At 43.5% G+C, this 21,060-nt stretch overlaps 1 protein-coding gene across 4 annotated transcripts; it reads left to right on the plus strand.

Annotated features, from left to right (window-relative positions):
• Positions 1 to 752: 752 nt before the first annotated feature.
• On the plus strand, positions 753 to 18,459 carry LOC147894050 (uncharacterized). 4 transcript variants are annotated; one of them, XM_087385041.1, is made up of 5 exons: positions 753 to 855; positions 1,584 to 1,670; positions 16,960 to 17,283; positions 17,486 to 17,674; positions 17,792 to 18,459. In XM_087385041.1, exons 3-5 carry the CDS (start codon positions 17,038 to 17,040, stop codon positions 18,341 to 18,343), a joined length of 987 nt encoding a protein of 328 aa, XP_087241167.1. In that variant the 5' UTR covers positions 753 to 855; positions 1,584 to 1,670; positions 16,960 to 17,037; the 3' UTR covers positions 18,344 to 18,459. The 4 variants fall into 4 exon arrangements, with proteins under 4 accessions (XP_087241167.1, XP_087241168.1, XP_087241166.1 ...); XM_087385042.1 differs by lacking the exon at positions 753 to 855 and adding an exon at positions 864 to 1,243; XM_087385040.1 differs by lacking the exon at positions 753 to 855 and having other exon boundaries at positions 864 to 1,670.
• Positions 18,460 to 21,060: the final 2,601 nt, after the last annotated feature.

The following is a 21,060-nucleotide window of genomic DNA, read 5'->3' on the forward strand; positions in this document are numbered from 1 at the left end:
ACAACACAAAGTCACATATCTGTTAAACCCAATACATATATTAATATCAACTAGTGTGAGTCTTTAATGCATCTCATGGAGCTCCAAGGACCATCTGGGTACCTATAGGGAGCTTTGTGTGAGTTGCAGTGTTGCAGAGTTTGTAGGTCGCCATTTTTTGTTGGCTGGACATAGTAGTTTGTGAGTTCTGGATTGCTTGAGGAGCATTGAAGGCAATGGTCAGAGCCAAATGGTAATGGGAGATTGGTTGGACTCGAAATGGAAGCGAACTTAGAGCAACTAGTAAGAGGACATTCCCATGTCTACGCTACTAGATAGGCGAATTTTACTATTGAAAAAGATGATATCAACGTGGGAACAGGAGCCTTTTCGCTGTCACTCTGTCTTCAGCGGCTATGGTGCTCACAGATGTTGCTCTGGAGCTCCCCTCAAACGTTACCATTGGCGTAAATATCGGCTTTTCCTATGTGCACGCTTAACCTCAAGAAAATGAGCAAAGTTAGCGGACACGACATTGAGCCAAAAGGGCAAGGAGAATATTATGCAAGGAGCCTATTTTCTGCCTTTCCACAAATCTCGGTTGTAGAAGGTTGTTGCGTGGGAATGCCCTCTAAAGCATTCCTAGGAGGCCCAAAGAGTGATGGCTCGACAATGGACATGCAAGTCCCAAGTTCCAACTACCTTTGGTATTGAAAGAAGCGTGCGATACACGTGCCTAGTAATAATAAAGTCATGGCGTGGCAAGGATCTAAGAATTCAATTCTTTGAAAGGCGACGTGAATGCCCTGCTTGCCTTGATGTTCCAAAAATGTTGATCTTAAGACTTGAATCTTGCGACACTGCACCTTTTGCTTGGTAATTCTCTCTTTCCCGTTGTGAATTGGATCGTAGACCAGCCGGGGAGAGGCCATGTGTTTTCTTATAGCGCACTCAGCCCACACTGCTTTGATCGTAGGGAGACAGATGAAGAGAGGAGGTCGGAGAGTAGCTTGCAGAAGGGAACAGTGTTTTTGCATCTCTTCCATGTTTGGATGTTGCGCATTTCCTGTATTTGGATGGTCCCGGGTTGCAACTGTCTTGGGTCGACATATTTTTGGATCGCTTGGTGAATTGAGTTCAAAACTGTGTAGTAACAACATACATCGAAAAGGACGAAGCAATAAGTTCTATCTTGTTTGACCGTGGGTTGCAACTTTTGCTCTACCACCTTATACCTCTTGGAAAGATACTCGCAAATGGACTAGTAAGAAAACATGGATGCAGGCTTGATACTGTGATAGATGTAACACTACTTAACTCTGGTTTGAATGGGCACAATTTCAGAACTTTACACGAGTGGCGTGATTTTTGATAGGTTTTTGTAACATGTTGTTTGGTGCGTCTTTCATGTGTAGCCACGTCTTGTCTGCAACACACTTTCGATACATTTAGGTTACTGCATGGAGGATGCGCGGTGCGACCAAGGCCAGAAAGTTAAAACATTTTGTATCTGGTGCACATATAAAAACTGGAACATTGGGATCAAGACCAATTGTCGTGTCTAATCTTAAACTGAAAGGCGAATGCCTGCTTTTCTTCTGCAGATTAGATGAATTGGAATTACTACTTTTACTGGAGCTTCCAAGTGGGGCGTTTTCCTTCGTTCGGCAGATAATTGGAATTTAGCGCAGGTAGCTCCAGCCGTGCCTTTTTCATTTGGTGATCAATTTGCTGTCTGTGCCTTGGATATTTGTGTTAGGCATTGGTAAAGGGCTGGATCTGGATGTTTTGGGACCCATTAATTAGGAATTTCTTTTTGGCTAGCGGACTAGAGGCAGTGATGTGATACAACGGTCAGAGACAGCACATATGATGCATTGGAAAAACTTCCATTTACCCGAACTGATCAGTCTGTTTGGCCTAAAAGGATAGCTGACCACAGCCTTCTACGGTCATGTCAAAAGTTAGATAATTGCAAACGTGCATAAATCTAAGGCGATTCCCTAAAGCAGCAAGGCAACATTTGCATCTTTTGAGCTACATATACGACCTCACTTGTCATTTCATGGAGAAAAACTAGCTTATGACAAATTTTTAAAGTTTGCAATTGGACACACATACAACATGTTGGAAACCAAGATGATGATGATGGTCGAGACTGAATATGACCTATATTTTCAAAAGTAGCGTTACCGAGAAGCTTTCTGATGACCTCTTGCTCTCGCATGTCGCACCCTAGCTCTCTGCAGCCTGGTGTCAAGTGGTTGCTGTTACGCTCTAGCCGAGGTAGCATGACCTCGGAAGAATCAGTCGACATTTCCCTTATAGGATCTATCTTTGTAATATATGTGTTTGCGCTTTATGTAAATGATCGGGAGGGATTTAATGTCAAGGTCCTAGGTGAGGGCTGATAGCACCAGACTAGATAGATCTGAGACCAAGGGCCTAGTGCAAAGATTGTGCCTAGGGGCAAGGAATTAAATGCATCCCAAGAGAGGGGTGAAATGTTGCATTAGGAAGGCCCTATATGGATGACATGTGGCATCTAGATCTATCTAGGGATTTGGGGTTTGCCAAGGCTAGTGAGAGAAGAGAAGGATGTGATTTACGTGATTTGGAATGCAGATCTCTGTCTCTTGCTTGGAAGTCTTGGCAGAATAGGCTGAGAGGAGAAATTAGGGTGCTACTCCCGTGATCTGTCAGAACAGCTTAGTATAGAGTCAAGGAGGTTGACAGTTGGTATCAGAGCTCATGGCTTAGAAGGTGGAGCGCTAGCGATGGATCAACCGAGGGTGACGACGGTAAGGCTGCGACGAAACTTTGGTGGAGCGCCAGTCGACGGGCAGCGTGCACGGAACCAGTAACGGGCGAGATGACGTGGAGTCCCGTAATGGTTTAATGGGCCTACGAATCGGCGGGGCGCTGGATTACTTCAAGGGAGATTTATACGAGCGGTTGTCGAAGGTGTTTCGTGGGTCTAACGAAGAAATTAGTTGACAGTTGGTAGCCCGTCGCGTGGGCAGGGATCCGTCTGAAGATCGCGTGAGCTCGTGGAGGACCTGGTATGCACGTCGTCCGGGGGCTTGGCCAGAACTGTCGATGCACAGGTTGGTGGCTTGGAGGCATCTAACGAAGAAATTAAGTGACAATTGGTATCACATCGCTATCTGTTCCGCCGTAGTCTTGGCCCTCCAAGCTCACGTAGACAGCTCGTAGTTGGGACTTCTTTGGCCACCAGTTCCGCTTATCTGCTGTAGTTAGTTGATTGTACGTATCAGCTGGTATCGAGTTTCTAACCGGAACCCAGAGATTGCAAAGGCTTCAGGATATCTGCATACGTGAAAATCCAGTTGATCAAACCGTGTGGCGGGAGTAATCGACCAGGGAGCTCTCTTTGACCTCCGTCAATTCTGTTTTTTTTTTCCTGATTTAGTTTGCTGATGCTCCGCTTGCGTGAAGAGGGTTTTGTTAATAATTAGTCTGCATGAAGGTTTGATGCTGTAGCAGGGACAGATTATGCTTGAGACTATGCCTGTGTATTTTAGTCTGAGTTGACTTGCAGGAATTTCCCTAGTATAGGGAAAGCAGGATTTGGGATATATGCATGTATCAAATGCCTAATTAGTGTGAATCTGGGATTGCAGGTATTCCCTAGTATAGGGAATTGTGTCAGAGTGTTAGTACACTGAATTGCATCAGTTTGTAAATACAGTGTTCTAGGGGTGTTAAAAAAAAAAAAAAAAAAAAAAAAAGGGCCCAAAACAAAACACCTATTGAACTAAATGGAAGCAGAAGAAGGGGCTTCCCGGAGGGACCCTGGTGAATCAGGAGTCCGGCCGACCCAGCAGGGATCGCGCCCAGTAGCTCACACTTTATCTGGCAGGATTGCATTGCTGGAGGATGCCTTGCAACAGCTGTTAGCGCAGCAATTACAAGCCAACGCAGGGCAATCTGAACTTAGGAGAGCGTTACAGAGTATGTCTGCCAGACCTTCTCGAGAAGAGAAGGGAAAGGCTCTAATGGAACTGGAGTCTAGTGTCCATACGGTCGAGCCTAGGAAGGCTAAAGTGCCAAATATTGCCAATTACAGACCGGAAAAGTATTCTGGTCGGATGAACGACCGTAGCTCCGATGTCATTGAGACCTGGTTACACAAATGGGACGAGGCGTTCGCCATTTGTGAGATCAGAAATGACATCAAAAAGATCCGCGAGGCCACCCATATGTTTAGTGAGGCTGCGGATCGGTGGTGGATTAAACAACAAAAAGATGGCATAGCATCCACTACCTGGGAGGGGTTTAAAAGAGAGTTCAGGAAACACTTCTTACCTCCTGACGAGGCATCCCGAGCTTGGGATCAATATAGGAACCTTCGTCAGAGAAATTTATCAGTGGCAGAATACACTAATAAGTTTCGAGAGAGTGTAATGAAGGTTGACGAACCCCTGCCTCAATCAATCCAAGTGAAAGATTTCATATTTGGATTGAATGATCGAATAAAAATGGAAGTTCGGGCTAAGTACGCGAACACGCTAGATGATGCAATAGCTATAGCCCTGAACTACGAGGATGCCAAGGGCAGCAAGCCAAGTGGGTTTGCACAGGTCGGAACCCAGTATGGGTATCCGAAGAAATCTGGGTTTAAGAAGAAGTGGGCTAGTAGAGGGAGTGGTTCGCAGCCGAGTGGTCAAGCCAAGCAGGCGAGACCGGCTGAAACTCCTAAACCAAGTACCACCATTGGAGTGAAGAGGAAAGTAACCCCAATGGCAGCTCGGGCTTGGTCTAAGTCTCCCTTGAACTTAGAACAAAGGGAAAAAGCGAGGAGAGAAGGCTTATGCTTTGCTTGCCTTCAACCTCATCAGTGGAGAGATTGTCCACGTAATAAAGATCGTCGGATGGCTGAGATGGTGATCTCAGAGTGCGACGTGGAGATGCAGGGAAGTCCCAGAGCGGAAGAGATGCAGATTCAGCTAGCGGGATCTTCTCAGAGGTTAGTACCTTGTTTGTTCTGTGTGTCTGTTACTAAGTTAGTGACGAGTGCACCTAATAACATCCTATCTAAGCCCGCAGCAACGGGGTATACAGCCTTCAATGATACGGAGTTAATCAAAATGAAAGGGCAAGTGGCCAGTCATGATGTCATTGTGTTGTTTGACTCAGCGTCAACTCACAATGTGATTAACTCCAAGCTCGTGAAGAGGCTGAAATTAAAGACAAGTCCATCTGACTATGCGTACACAGTCAGGATGGCCGATGGAAGTTCAACTGAAGTATGGGACCAAAGGGTTACCCAGTTAGAGCTTCGGATTCAGGACTATGCTGAGAAGCTTGATTTTGAAATAACCAAGCTTGCTCATGCGGATATAGCCCTGGGAATGGCGTGGCATTCTAGGAAGAATCCAGCCATTGATTGGAAAAAGCACGTATATCAATTCAAGATGAATGATGTGCTTTATGTCTTGCGAGGTGAAAGAGATATACCTCAGGGACCGTTGGTTTCCGTGATGGAAATCAGAAAGGCTCAAGTAGAGTTTTTATACCTTTGCACAGCGTCGGTAGAGTCGGTGGATGAGTCTTCGGCTAGCACTGATGTTACGCAAAGTGGTGAGATGGCCAAGCTGGCTAATCTTATAACAGAGGAGTTCTCTGAATGTTTCAGGGATGAACTACCTTATGGGTTACCTCCAGAGCGGAAAGTTCAGCATAAGATTGAACTGATCCCGGGGGCAGAACCTGTAAATAGACCTCCCTATAGAATGAGTTTTACTGAAGAAGCGGAGGTGCGTAGGCAACTGGAAGAATACCTCAAGTTGGGGCAGATTCAACCAAGTTTCTCGCCTTTTGCTTCACCAGTGATATTAAAGAGGAAAAAGGATGATACGTTTCGCCTCTGTATAGATTACAGAGCATTAAATAATATCACTGTTAAGCACAGGTATCCGATGGCTCGGATTGATGATTTGCTAGATGCATTACATGGAGCCGTGATTTTCAGCAAGATAGATCTTAAGTGCTGCTATCATCAGATCCGGATTAGAGCCGAGGATGTGCATAAAACCGCTTTTAGAAGCAGGTTTGGTCATTATGAGTTTTTGGTAATGCCCTTCGGACTTACCAATGCTCCAGCGACTTTCGTCATGCTTATGAATGATTTACTACGTCTGTATATCGGAAAGTTCGTAGTACATTTTATTGACGATATCTTGATATTCAGTAAAAGTATTACTGAGCATCGTGAACACTTAAGAATAGTGTTCAGTACTTTGAGGAAAGCCAGTCTTTACGTGAATAAAAAGAAAACTATACTGTGTATGGTTAGGCTTGAATATTTGGGGTTCATAATTACTCCACAGGGGGTAGAAATGGATCCGAAGAAAGTGGCTGCGATACTAACTTGGCCAATTCCTCAGAGTCTGACCGCGTTGCGATCATTCTTGGGATTTGTCCAGTTTTATAGAAGGCATATCAAAGGATATTCCGAAATAGTATCGCCATTGACTGATCTGACCTCAGATAAAGTACCTTTTATTTGGGGACAAAATCAACAGGAAAGTTTTAACACCATAAAACAAGCTGTGGTCTCAGGACCGGTGTTAAAAATAGTTGATCCCCAGAAACCGTTATTCCTAGAAACCGATGCAAGTGGCATTGCGGTAGGAGCAGTTCTCCTTCAAGAGGGAAGGCCAGTAGCCTTTGAAAGCAAGAAGCTTTCTCCCTCTCAAAGGAATTGGCCAACTCATGAATTGGAGTTGTATGCTGTTATCCATGCTTTGAAAACATGGAGGCATTATCTGTATGGTTCAGAGTTTTATGTGGATGTGGATCATGATACTCTGAAACATTTCTGTAAACAGCCTGACTTGAGGGGCCGCCAAGCTAGGTGGGCAGAGCTCATGCAGGAGTTTAATCTTACGATTTGGTACCGAAGAGGAAAAGACAATAAGGTAGCTGATGCGTTGTCTCGCATTATGCACAACCTGAGTTTCACGGTATTAGAGAGTGCTCTAATGACCGAGATCAGAGAAACTCAGAAGGTGGACGAGTTTGTCCAGAGCTTATGGCCTAAGGCTCATGTGTTAAAACCTGGGGAAAATGAAAAGGATGACTTGGCATCCAGAAAAGGCCAAACTTATGCAAGATATACCATAAGGGATGGTATGCTAGTTAGAAATGGCAAGGTTGTAGTACCTGGTCAGAATGATCTCAGGCAGAGAGTCATTCGACAATGCCATGATAGCCCGTGTGTGGGACATCCAGGTGTCGAGAAGACATATGATCTCGTGAAGCGAGATTTCTTTTGGCCAAAGATGAAAAAGCATATTCATGAATATGTGACATGGTGTTTCTCGTGTCAGGTAAGGAAGGCCGAGCGAGTGAAGCCACCCGGACTTTTACAGCCCTTGGAAATACCACTAAGTAAGTGGGAGAGCATTTTTATGGACTTTATTGTAGGGTTACCTGCAACACAAGGAGGGTATAATTCTATCCTTGTGGTGGTTGATCGTCTAACCAAGATGGCTCACTTCATTCCGACTAGAGAGTCTATTAGTGCCCCGCAAGTAGCGGATTTGTTTATTAGACATATATTTCGTCTGCATGGATTGCCTAGATCCATAGTGTCAGACAGAGATGTCAGGTTTACCGGTCACTTTTGGATAGCGGTAATATTTGAGACACTAAGGACTGAGTTGGGAATGAGTAGTGGGGATCATCCTGAGACGGATGGTCAGACGGAGAGAGTCAACCAGACTTTAGAGGATATGCTGAGGGCATATGTGTCATTGAGGCAACATACATGGGACAAGTGGTTGCCATTGTTGGAGTTTGCCTATAATGATAGGAAACATTCATCTACTGGGTTCAGTCCGTTTGAGCTGAACTATGGTTATAGGCCAGCCAATCCAACTATAGTTGGAGTACCTCAGAAAGTGCCTAGTGCCGCGAACTTTGTAGTTCAGATGCGGGAGATGCTAGCACTTGCGAGAGCTAATATCCGTCAGGCTATGGATAGAGCCAAGGTGTATGCGGATGAAAATCGGTCTATAAGAGTATTTGAAGAAGGAGAAAAAGTTTTTCTCAGAATTCCTTCGCACTCGAAGTCATTGACTTCAGGAGAGTGTGCTAAGTTATCACCTCGATACTGTGGGCCGTGGTTAATTCTAAAGAGAATAGGCAGTGTAGCCTATAAATTAGAATTGCCACAGGGGTGTAAGGTGCACCCGGTTTTTCATGTTTCACGTTTAAAGAAATTTTTACATACTGGTGACTCACTAATCGAAGGTGTGGTTTTGTTTCAGGAGATAGAGGATATTGCAAGGCGCAAACCAACAAGAATCCTGGACCGAGGAACAATGCAAATACGAAATCGGAAGATACCCACGGTGTTGGTTGCATGGCATGGTCAGCCTCTATCCGAAGCTACCTGGGAATCCGTATATCAGTTGCGGAGAGTGTTCCCAGACTTTATCATTGAGGACGCTGATGTCTGAAGAGGGAAGGAATGTTACGCTCTAGCCGAGGTAGCATGACCTCGGAAGAATCAGTTGACATTTCCCTTATAGGATCTATCTTTGTAATATATGTGTTTGCGCTTTATGTAAATGATCGGGAGGGATTTAATGTCAAGGTCCTAGGTGAGGGCTGATAGCACCAGACTAGATAGATCTGAGACCAAGGGCCTAGTGCAAAGATTGTGCCTAGGGGCAAGGAATTAAATGCATCCCAAGAGAGGGGTGAAATGTTGCATTAGGAAGGCCCTATATGGATGACATGTGGCATCTAGATCTATCTAGGGATTTGGGGTTTGCCAAGGCTAGTGAGAGAAGAGAAGGATGTGATTTACGTGATTTGGAATGCAGATCTCTGTCTCTTGCTTGGAAGTCTTGGCAGAATAGGCTGGGAGGAGAAATCAGGGTGCTACTCCCGTGATCTGTCAGAACAGCTTAGTATAGAGTCAAGGAGGTTGACAGTTGCGGTGCTAAGGGTCCTGCTCAGCGTCCACCTCTCTCCTTAGCTTCTCCAGATCTGCTCGTAGGCAGAGTGTCAGATTTGCGCCTTTTTTCCTGTCGCCGGTCAGCCCCCTAGGCTGCTGACATTGGAATGCACTGCTGCTCCCATCATCACATGGAGGGTTTAGTTCGTGCCTGCAGCAGTGTTGCCTTGCTCCTCCGTCTGTTGTTATTTGGTGGTGCCTTTCTCCGAATGGCTTCGATGGTTCGAGCATTCAGTTGCTTCCGCATGTTCTACTCTAGCATGTGTGCCCATGTTGGAGGAACTCGTCTCGCTGGGGGATAGCCAGGTCCCCTTCTTCGCAGGGTTCAGGGCAACCACGCTCCTCAAGTTTCTATAAGAAGCAGGTTTTTGTGTATTTAGTTGGGTTTTGAGAGGTTGTGGACTGAGAGTTTCTCTCCGCCTCTGTTTTTTCTTTTTTGTTTTTTTGGGTTTGGGGTCTGTGGAGGCATTTTGGAATGGAGATTACTCTCCTACCTCTGCTGTAATTCACACTCCAGTATGTGCCATTTTGAATGGAATACATTGTTGTTTCGCTGCAAAAAGGCAGCATTACACAACAAAATGTGATAGTGATATCTTTGTTTCTGACACCCGCTGTTATCTTTAGCTTCTATTGATAAAATAAATGAGGATTGCTCTAGACAATGAGTTGTTGTAATCTGGGGTCACAGTACTCACCCTGTCAAAATAAAAAGTAGAGGTAAAACAGGGGCCCATCAAAATCAAAGCCAGGGATGGAAATATGTAAAATCATCTTCTTGAACTCACCATCCCTTATGACCCAGCAATCGCTCGTAACAACATTGGAGAGGTGAGTCTGCCTTCTTTGGGTATGCAGCTTGGATAAGCTGCCAGATCCAGCCTAGCACTAACAAGGCTAGCAGATTGGGAGATATATCGGAGAATTTTGGCTTTTAAATGCTACTTTGGCACATATTGTGTGTCTTTTAGGGACCCTTTTCTTCCCGCTACTATCTTGTGGTGGTTTCCAGTGGGAATAGCGTTGGAGTGTCTACACAGGGCCACAATATGCAAATAGGAGGTGCAGAGTCAAATAGGGAAGAGAGACCCTTGTGTACCAAGAGTCCATGGAGGCCCTTTGTGCCTGGCCCTGAGGTAATAGCTTCAGAGAGCACGGCCCTTGTCCTATATTTTCTCGATAGCGTTTGGAACGTATGGCAACTTTTGACCATGGCTTCCATGGATTTTCAGGAGACGTTCGATACATGTTGCGTGCTGTTGGAGATGTTTATAGGTTCTATTCATCTCATTCCTGAAGGTGTGATTGCTTGTAAGCCTTCCAGCCTTTGTGGGCCAACCATGGGCCCTAAGGTGTTCAAATCTGTGGATAACTGTGGGCAACTAAGGCCTTTGCATCATGCAACCCTCCGGTATACATTTGGTCCTGTTTGGACACTTGAAGAGTGTCTATTGCCTTCATGAATTCCTTTGAGGAACATGGTGGTTGCCTCTTTTGGGGTCACTAAAGGTAGCAGTAATTTCCCATGGGTTCCAGTCTGACTAACTGAACCAAGATGTGGAAGCATGTGCTAATTGTCACATAAGTGAAGATGAAAGGTGGAAGTAGAGATAGACAATTACAGAAAACACCTCGTTGGGTTAGAATAGCCCCCAGACCCCCCCGTGGGGCGTATTGTCTCTCCGTGCTGGTTGGAGTCGCTCTCAAAGGATACCTTGCTTCCCTCTGATTTGTTGTGGGAAATCTTTACCTATGTAGTTGCAGGGCTGCTATTTTCTGCCTTGGGATTCTACATATTGGGATTCTAGTTAGTCACAGGGCTGCTATCCTCTGCCTTGGGATTCTACATTTTGATGGTGACTGAGTGGTCATTGGACCGCTAGATCTATGTCCTCCAAGGCTTCTGTTCACTCCTTTGCTGTGGTGTGAGGCTTTGTCTGTATGGCTGTGAGCCCATGGCTGTTTAAAAGGGTGAACGGAAGGCCCCAACCAACAGCTGATTGAAAAAGGTGGAAAGCCAACAAAGGGAAGAACTTTGGAGCTGATAAAGGTACCGAAATGGACGAACATATGGCTGAATCGGATGAAGGTTGGTGCTGCTACAGGTGGGCAAGACCCAGGGACGAAAATGCAGTCTAACAAACAGAAAATTAATATGATGGGCAGATATGAAATGCAAAAATACCTGGGGGAGGAACAAACAGAAAATTAATATGATGGGCAGATATGAAATGCAAAAATACCTGGGGGAGGATATATGAATGTTCAAAAGACATTTAATCTGCAAAGTAAGAACTAGTTCACATGACCTCGAGGTGGAGAGGGGCAGGTGGGCAAGACTCATGAAATTGTACTTATCCCAAGAAATAAAGAGACGTATTTTTATTATTGATTCTGGTTAAAGAAAGTTGACGTTAGTCAACTAGAGCAAGTTTTCATTCCTTTGTTTAAGTGCATCGTGGGGACACCCACAGAGGACTAGGATCAGATTAGAATGCATGCAAATGAGCTAATCTCTAGTGGGTTAAAGTGTGTTGGATATTGTTTTATTTGTTGCAGGACCTTGGTGAGTGCAAAAAGTCCTTTGTTTTAATGGGAAAAGTGTGCCAAGGTGGATTGCCAGCTTTAGGAAGGGCCCACATGGAGTAAATTGCGGTTTTCAGCTTTTTGGGCACCCGTCCTTGGCGAAAACAAATTCAGCGAGCTTTTTTTTTGCTGCAAGCTCCAGCCTTTTAGGGCAAATCCAAAAAGCATGGCTGACCCCCCTAGTTTATAAATTGTAGAGCTTCCAAGCTCTTGGTATGAGAATTCGAGTTGTATCAGATTCATGCTCCTGTGCGAGCCAGCTTGTAAAACAGTTTTCTATTGCAATAAAGACCTTTTCGGGGGGAGGGGGGTAGCCCTTATTTCTGGCCCCTAGTGTGGTGTGCTCCGCTCTCCCTCCCTCTTCTCCACCTGTGAATTGATTGCTCCCCTCTCCTTTAGTTCGAATTCACTCTCTGTTCCAATCGTGGGTGGTTCTTACTGATTCAAAGTTCCTGCAGTCAATTTCAGTTTATCTTGAAGGGTGATTTCAACCAGGGTTGCTGCGTTTTGGTTGGAGAGCTGTGGATTTTTATGAGTTAGAAAAGGTTTCACAAGACCCAGGATCCCGAGAGATGCAAGAATCTGCAAAATCTGCCCCATAGGGGAGGTAGAAAATGAGCAGCACATGCTCCTAAAATGTCAAGCCTATGCATACATCAGAGAAAATATTGCAACAGCAGGAGCCACGTGAAATCTTGTTGGAACAACCAGCCAAAAAGATGGGAAGCTACCTAAAGGAAGTCTTGGAACACCGCAACACCTCGGGCTAGCGCACAAGCCAGCTAAGCAAGTCCTCACAACACGGAAAGCTTTATAAAGATTTCTTTCATTGGATGTCAAAGACCACCATTAGTTAATAATGGTCACTAGTCCCATCGATCTTGAAGGGTCTCAAGCAAACTTTAATACAGTTATATCATATCATCATACCATAAAAACTCATATGACATCTTGTGCAATACTTGAAGCCCAGTACCCGATATCCACAAAGAAACAATATAGCTATGCTTTCTGGTGTGTAGCCTCCTCTATAAGGCTGAGAGAGAGAGAGAGAGAGAGAGAGAGAGAGAGAGAGAGAGTTTAATTACGTTCTCAAAAGACCGAAGGGTCTATGAGATTGAAAACAACTAGATACAATAAAAGCAAAGGGGTGGGGCCACTAAAGCGAGCATCCACATCCAAGGCTGATGTCTGAGACGAATATCAGTAGGGAGATACACTGCATTGTCAGGAGAGTACACAAATTCAAAGAACAGAATGGGAGGGAGATCCCCGTTAGTGGGCCAGAACAACTGATCATCTGATTTGACGGACCCTATAGATGCTGTCTGCAGGCAGTGGTATCGTCCTCATATCTCATAATAGACTGGGCAGACACATAGAAAATGCTCCTCCGTCTCGATCTCCTCCATCTGGCATAGTGTGAAAGTCCTCTGCTCTGTGGGTATGCCTGCAACTCTCCCTGCCTCAATCCGCAGCAGCTGATGTGATGAGACTCGCAACTGACCGATGGCGACCCTCAGTGCATATGAGACTCTCCTATCCTCTAGATACTGAGGTCTGATGACAAGACTGTGCTTTTAGACCCTCAGGAAGTGGTCATGGTAGAACTGGATCTTGGTGGAGAACTCCTCTCCCCCCCAAGCCCTAGATGTATGGAGCTGGAGTAGGTCCAACTGTATGATACGGTTGATCTCATCTCGTGGGATCATCTCAGGTGGTGCATCCAGACTGTACTGAAAAGGGGGAAGTTTGTCCATCTGAATGGAGTGACTACCAAACCACGTGGATATCCGTGCATACCATGCCGTATCAACATGGCTCTCTGCTAGTCGCCTGGAGGACTCTAATACTAGCCTCGGTTCCATATGCAAACTCTCCCAGCTGAGGAGGACATGGTCTTTGAATTGCTTAGGCATAAATTGCTTGTAAAAGGCGTTCTTGAAGCCCTTCCAGTCCTTTGGAGCTGATCCATCTGTGGTCTGTGCACTCCACCATGCACTGGCTGTCCCTGTCATATGCAAAGTTCAAACTGACCATATGCAGTGTTGAAGACTCATAGAAATTTTCAGGACCAAAGGCGGCATCAATTGTCTGGTGAATTGTATAGCCTTTTGTGTATGACCATATTGGCTATTATAGGTGACAAATGCAACAATTCATTGTAGCACATAACCCTAGGACCCATTAATTGTTAGCTCTTGCATGCAAATAGAAATCTGTAGACTAATCCTAGTCTGTATGGGTGTCCCCACCAAGCAAGCCGGTGCACATGAATAAAGAAATACTCTGGTTCATCGAGGTCAACCCTCTTTGACCGTGGTTAAGGACTTGTCTGAAATCAAAACACTTAACCCTAGTCAAATCTCTCTGACCGTTATCAACACAAATGCTCTGTTTGACAAAAGTCAACCCTCCTTGGCCGAAACCAAGACTCCTTGACCTAAGTCAAGCCTCATTGATTGGAGTCAATTCTTTGACCAAATAGCTCTTTGACCATAGTAAAAGTAAATGAAAAACTCTTTCACTATGGTCAAATAAAAGGTTAACTTTGTATTTACTCGGAGTATTTACAACTTGGTGACATACACCCTAGGGAGCCCAAGTGCCCAAGTGGGGCATCCATAAAGGACTACAGTTTGCAGTGTGCACAAACATAATATACAGAAACTCTCTCATTTCCCAATTTCACAGATGCACGTTCATGTATTTATTTCGGAAGCTTATAGAGCTTTCAAACCTCGCAGAATCCTCCTTTCCACGCATGCATTTCATTTGCAGTTGTCCATGAAATCCAGTCCCATATTTTTTTGTGTTGACTATTTCCAGGGGCTCCCCTTCAAATGTGACGTCCACTTGTTTGTTATGTGTCCGGATGACCATTACCTTTCTCTTGCCTATATTGACCTGGATTTGCGAGTGTTTGCAGAATTCTCTCAGTGCATCTAAATGTGCTTGCAGGCTCTCCTTGTTCTTTGCAAAGAATACCACATCATTTGCATAGATAAGCATTAACAAAGTGTACCTTGCAATCTGAACACCTTCCTTGCCATGCATTCTCATCCATCTTCCAATTAATCGATAAAACGACCAAAGCGTGCTGGTGAGAGGGGTAGCCTTGCTTAACCGCTATGTCACTCATTGCAGTGTTTCCCTTGGGGCATGACCCATCCACTAGCGGTTGTGCTAACTCAGCTAAACCCTCTCAGAGAGTCTGTGTGTGGCTTCTCTGGGTTCTTGAGGGATGTTAAGCGTTTTCACTCTTTCCCATGGCCTCTTACACGGCACTATGTCGAAGCCTTTCTTGAAATCTAGAAAGAGCAGTAGAAAGCTTCTTTCTTACGTTTGGCTCCCTCAGTTGCAGCCCTTATGACAACTAGATGATCAACCGTTTAGTGCTTGGGCTTGGGATGGCACCGTCGCTCCTTGTTCCTTGGCCTATTTATTGATTTTTTGCTCAAGGATAGTGCCATATAACTTTACCATTAGGTTGCTTACCATGGTTGTCCAATAATTCTTTGCCATCTTGCTATCCCCCCCCTTATGGATCAGCACAATCCTACTAATCTGCCAATTTGATGGGAACTCTTCCTCTAAAGCCATATTTATAAGCCTGGTAAGCATTTTCTTGGTCTCGCTTCTCCATGTTAACATCTCTGCTACTAGCCCTTCAGCTTTCCCATGAGCTGGCTTTTTAGGGTCATTTTCCATGTCTTTCTCCATTATGATTCCATTTGTTGCTTTGATAGTATAGTTGTGGTTGATCTTTTCTTCTCCATCTCTTTCGTAGAGGCTTTTGACAAACTGTATCATGTCTTCTCATTGTGCCTTCCTCTCTTAGGGTTTGTTTCCGAAAGTTTCTGAATTGTTTCAGCTCCTCAAAGCTTTCAAGCTGTTTGCTCTAGAGATTTTATTTTTGGGGTGTGCCTTACCACCTGTTTATATGTTCGACTTTGTCTTCTGTCTCTGTTGTATTTGCTGTTTTCCAGGCTCTATTTGCATCCTTACAATTCTGGTCATACCAGTGATTACATGGCATCCCCACAATTCTCCCTCTTGCTTTTCGTGAAACATTTTTGGGCTGCTGACAGTATCTTATATGTTATGTATTTGCTCATTTTGAAGGCATTTACCCTTGCACCGTTGCCGCCTCTATCTCCTTTTCATAAATATGCACTTTTTTGTAGTCCATTCTAAACCTGGGATGCGCAGCAGTTTTCTGTTTTTTAACAACATTGCTTGTCCCCATAATGCCTATAGACATTGCTCTATGGTCCGACTGAAGAGACTTATCCTCAATCTTTATATAATCAATCATGTGCTTTGCATGTGAGTTTGTGATCACATATCAACTCCACTTGACCCTTGAGCTGGCTCACATGTGTACCCTCCCTCGTTTTGGAAATTTTTTGTGCCATTGTATATTTGCAGCCCAAAGCATCCACACAATGTGAGGATTTTTCTTCTTATATGAATAATTTCCCCGGCATCATTTGATGTCCTTTTCCAGCCTCTTCTTTCTTCATTATCTTCTTCCACTTCATCCATCCATATGGTGATCCTGTTCGTGCATGGAAATCCCCTGTTAGAATAATTGTAATTAGTCCATTAATTCACCGTTGGGTGCTTAGATGGTAAGGAGAATATTAAATGGTTCCTATAGTGCCAGGTTTGACCTTAGAGCCTAGGTAGACTGTGCCATGACTTTAACATTGCTAGGGTTAGAGAGTTTTAAGAGGCATAATGACATGGTATAACCCTAATACATATACCAGGGATGAACTGGGCGATGTGGATCCATTCTACTAGTTTGTAGTAAGTGGTTTTGCCATGCGTCACTCAAGCATGCGTGCTTACTTGAGGGCAGCCAATCAAGTTGAGCTTTTCACTCGTATATATGGTCAGGTGCATTTTGATTGGGTACACCATGTTACTGCCTAGGAGGAGAAGGGCTGAAATCCTAGCTTCTTCATGAAGCCTCAAGTGGACTCTCCTCACACCTCCTCACCCCTCATGGTTAGGGTTGAGTACATAAGGTTTGAGTTCATTGCAAGCAGCTCAGTTGCTGCTTTTCAGTGTGTGCATCTCTCCATCTCGGAGGCCATTGTAACCAATGTTTGACATTTTACATACTGCAACAATTCATTGTTTCTGTGCATTTGCTTCTATATAGCTGTGTGTGTGGAGGGCATCATATAGATAGGGAGAGATCGGATCTTATGGTGCAAGGCCTCACCATATAGGAGCTGATGGTGTTCGGATAAAACTGTCAAGGTATCATTTGTCAAGGTGCACCTGTGAAGATTCAATCTAAAAAAAAGAACCCTTTCTCACCCATTTTATTTTCTTGCAATTGAATGCTTACTTAAAAGAGTATTGAAATTTTCTATGGTTACCTGCAGGCTGTTGAGGGGCAGGAAATTGGGGCAGTGTTTACAATAAAGGAATGAGATTATGAAAGGATCTACTGTGCATTTGACATGATGAGCTCATTCTGGTTTCTTCTAGCAAGGCTCTTGTGTTTTCTTTCATATCCCTTGTGCACGGCAGCCATTGCTTTGGAGACATTAGTCAGCTTAGTGTCTTATGTGACACGTCCTTGGCGCAACCTCTTTTGGTTATGTTTCTATCTATACATTGCACTGTGTGGCCAAATAGTTTTGCTTACCATGAAGCTCCTTGGGATGCCCATTTGGATTTTGACAGCAGTACGGAGGGAGAAATTGGTATGCTGCTAAACTTCTACTTTGAATTACACATTGACGTGAATATCCTTAATGCTTAATAGAGTATGTTGATATCTTCTCTCTGGTTATATTCAATATGTGCTTTCATTTCTGGGTTTGGTTATGAAAATCTTGAAGGTTTTGCTAAATGTTGTGTGGATTCACCAATTATCACTGGTGTAAATCCTTCTACCTTTTTAAGGTTTGGCAGCTGGAGGCACAGATACATGAAATGCGAATGCATCATAACCAGTCTGAACAGAGAAATCGGGAGTTGGAATCCAGACTGAAGCTGACATGCAAGGAATGCAAACAAGTTAAGGAGCTGCTGAAGGAGGCAGAGAGTGTGCAAAAAGTTATCACTGAGAAGTACCAACTTCTTCAATTCCGTGTGAGGAAACATGATTTATTCAGAAAAAAATGTTCATTTAGGGTTATCAATGTACATTACAAACTAGGAAATGAAAATGAAATGTTCTCTAATGTTTATGTTGTACTTTTTTCTCAGGTTCTAGAATTGGAAGAAGAGAATGATGCTCTTAGAGAGCAGGGGGAGGGGATTTCAAAAACTCTTCAGGATAATAAAAGAAAATCCTTCGAGCAAAAAGACCTGGATCAAAGTCTTCCTGTCAGATTTCATGGTCCAACTTTTTCGGTATGCAGTACGAGAAAGCGGACTTTTGGGACAGAGGATGCTGTGCATGAGGGAAGAGGGGTTGCATTGTCCTCGAGCATGTTTAGTGTCGTTCTCTCTTTGCTAGTAGGAATTATAACCTGGCATGCACAAGATCCATGTATACCGTTGGTTTTGGCCTTGTTTATTGTAGTTTGTATGTCCTTGACAACTGTTTTACAGTTCTTGTCCATCGACGGTAGGCCAGGCTTTGATGCTGTGGCTCTTCTAAGTTTTAACTGGTTCATGTTGGGCACCCTGGTTTACCCAACTTTGCCAAACATTGCTCAAACAGTAGCTCCTAATGCCATGAAGTTTGAACACTGGTTTTATAGCTTTATTGGTATTCATCACATTGAAGAGAGGCTGAAAAGTATTTTCTTGTAATCTTGTTTCTGTATATAACGTCCGAGGAACCTTTTGTCCACTAAAGTTTTTGTGGATTTTACACGAAGGGCTTGCCTTTGCAAGGTTGTATTATGACATAGAAGCTATATTTTGCATGGCTCCCTTATTTATATAAATAAGATATTATTGCAAAAGAGGAGGTGGTTTCAATTCTTTAATTACTGAAGTTTCATTATGCTAGTTCATTTTTGTTATTTTATCAGCTGGGTTATAGAACACCCCACCCCACTCCACCAAGTCTCAACCCCCTTTGCTGTAAATCCCAAAAACAGAAAAAAGTTAAAAGGGCTCACTGAATTTTATAGTTAAAGTTACTGATGCTGTCACGTGTGTATATATATATTTATTAAGCCCTGCAGCAAACACCTATAGGGTCTCTTTGAGGTGGGTGGCCACTTCGTCAATTACAGGTGTCCTTAGGGCAATTGTGCTAGGAACTTGGTCTCTTTCAAACATGTAGGCAATGCTAAAAGTGTGTTTGTGTGGTTTTTACAAATTTCACCCCCCAAAAAAAGTGGGGTTTTTCCAAAAGAAACGTATGGCGATAATGATTTCACCCTAAAAAATGCGGCGGGCAGAATGTGAAACACTCATTTCACATTCTCTCTAAAACCAAGAGGGAAAAAAGAACGGTGATGTATTTTTGGAACCATGGAATTAACACAAATTTCTCTGTAAAAAACAATACAAATATATCATTTTTCATAAAATCAAGAAATTTCAAACAAAAATCGTAAAATCAGCTTGACCATACAAATGTCATGTTTTGAGAAGTAGAAGTAGAATTTATTAGCGTCCTCGGGGGGCCAAAAATGACCCATGGGATCCGTCTCAATACAATGTAAAAAGAGTCTCCTCAAGGAGAGGGGTCAGGAGTCTATGAGTTCTTTACGATAAGTAAAAAGACGAGTGACAGAAGATTCCAAAGCTGCTGGAGAGGCAGTGGAGAGAATTGATGTTAACTGAGCGGAGTCCTCTAGTATCTGCTGGTAGTCCTTCCTAATATGTGCATAAAGGGGGCATTGTAGAGCTACATGTGCCTTCGTCTCAATTGTCTGCATGTAAGGGTACAGACTCTAGCATGTCTGGGCTGGTGTATCCAAGCTCCTTGCTCAATGGCAAATGTATGAGATCTAGTACAGAACTTGGCTATGTTCCTGTGATATAGAAGGGGGATAGATGTGCTAATATAAGGCTGAGCATGTGTCTCTATGGACATGTATGTAGACCAACATGTGGGATTTATGTTGTCTTCATAATATTCCAACTTTACCCTCTTTTCACTTGTCAGCCAATTTAACAAACACCTATTAGGGTGTTATAAACACTTCAATGTATGTACCACCATAACTTTGTTAGGTTTTTTAGAGATGGATTCAATGTTTTCAATTATTGTGCTCTCTCTCTCTCTCAACACTATAAGATAAAGTTGCTCATAGATAGTTTCCATAACACACTATTTATCAATTGATAGCATAGACTCAATACTGCTCGAATTGATCGATAGCACGGCCAAACTAGGCTTTTAGTTGTGTACAAGACTTAGATTGACATGACTAGCTAGCTTTGACATTGCCAAGTGCTAAGTAAATGATTATAAGGTACTACAAAGCTCGGCACAATTGACCAACTCTCATGAGGAAAAACTAATACGAAGAACAAGCCACTGTGTACGGGAAAAGGACCTCGATCATCACTTTAGCTCCCTTAAAATCTCTAAGTGGCTCCAACTTGGTTAGCCACGTCTAGAAGGCAGTTGCCATGTCCAATGCATGCTATTAAACTTGCCACTTGTGTATGCATGGCCAACTCGCCCAGAACCTTAGGAACCATGTCCATGCCCCAATGAAGATTATACTAACATACCCCCCTTATATTGAATGGGTGCACACTAGGCAAACTAGCCATGAGAAAATACCAACAATCACACAAAGCTTAAATCTGATATATGATCAACTGCCTAAATATCATCAAGTGCAACAAGAACTAACAATGTCATACTCTATACTACTCCCAAAAAGCCAAGAAAGTGCCAAAAACAAGTACCAGTCTATCCACTAAGAGCTAGACTGGACAAGCAATTAAACTATGACTACTCACAAAGAGCCGAGTCACTACAATCAAATCGAACACCCACAAAGAGCTAGATTGATAAAAAAATGCAACCTGCAAGTCTCCTAGAACGACCATTCATCAACATGTTCATACTCATTAGCTACAAAACCCACAACTTGTTCCCATGGTAGTTGCACACCCCTTTTCTTTGTCAACTCTACTTTTGCCTTTCCATTTGTATTTAACTACATAGACATCAAAGCTTCTCTCCTATGCTCTTTGCTCTATAGCATTGACACAATACCATGAAAGTCAAGAGAGTGCCTAGATTTACTCTCAATAACACCGTATCAAAAAATTTGAACTTTATTAAAGTCCGATTCAATGGGTTGAAACCCCGGGGGTCCACTAGGGTTTATCGTATGGTACCACGTGAGTGTAAGGGAGGGGGGTTATATACGGGAAGGAGGTACATTTTATAAGGTAAGGTCCCGTAAATAGGGGGTAGATAAGGGGAATTTTCATATATTTATTGCACGCAGGTGACGTCTCCTTATTACTACTAGTAAATCCCCCGTGGTTGAATAAAACTACAAAATTTTAGAATATCATAGTCCCATTGATTTTCTCCTATTTTTAAA

The sequence above is a fragment of the Dipteris shenzhenensis genome, chromosome 14 (assembly GCF_047967505.1).
Source record: "Dipteris shenzhenensis isolate YYH24624 ecotype China chromosome 14, Dip_SZ_1.0, whole genome shotgun sequence".
In the NCBI taxonomy this organism is placed as follows: Eukaryota; Viridiplantae; Streptophyta; class Polypodiopsida; order Gleicheniales; family Dipteridaceae; genus Dipteris; species Dipteris shenzhenensis.

What these genes read in the sequence shown, in the direction of transcription:
- LOC147894050 (XM_087385041.1), top strand. Translation starts at nt 17,038, where the DNA reads ATGATGAGCTCATTCTGGTTTCTTCTAGCAAGGCTCTTGTGTTTTCTT. An exon ending in CAGTACGGAGGGAGAAATTG is followed by an intron (nt 17,284 to 17,485) that starts GTATGCTGCTAA and finishes TACCTTTTTAAG; the next exon opens with GTTTGGCAGCTGGAGGCACA. An exon ending in ACCAACTTCTTCAATTCCGT is followed by an intron (nt 17,675 to 17,791) that starts GTGAGGAAACAT and finishes CTTTTTTCTCAG; the next exon opens with GTTCTAGAATTGGAAGAAGA.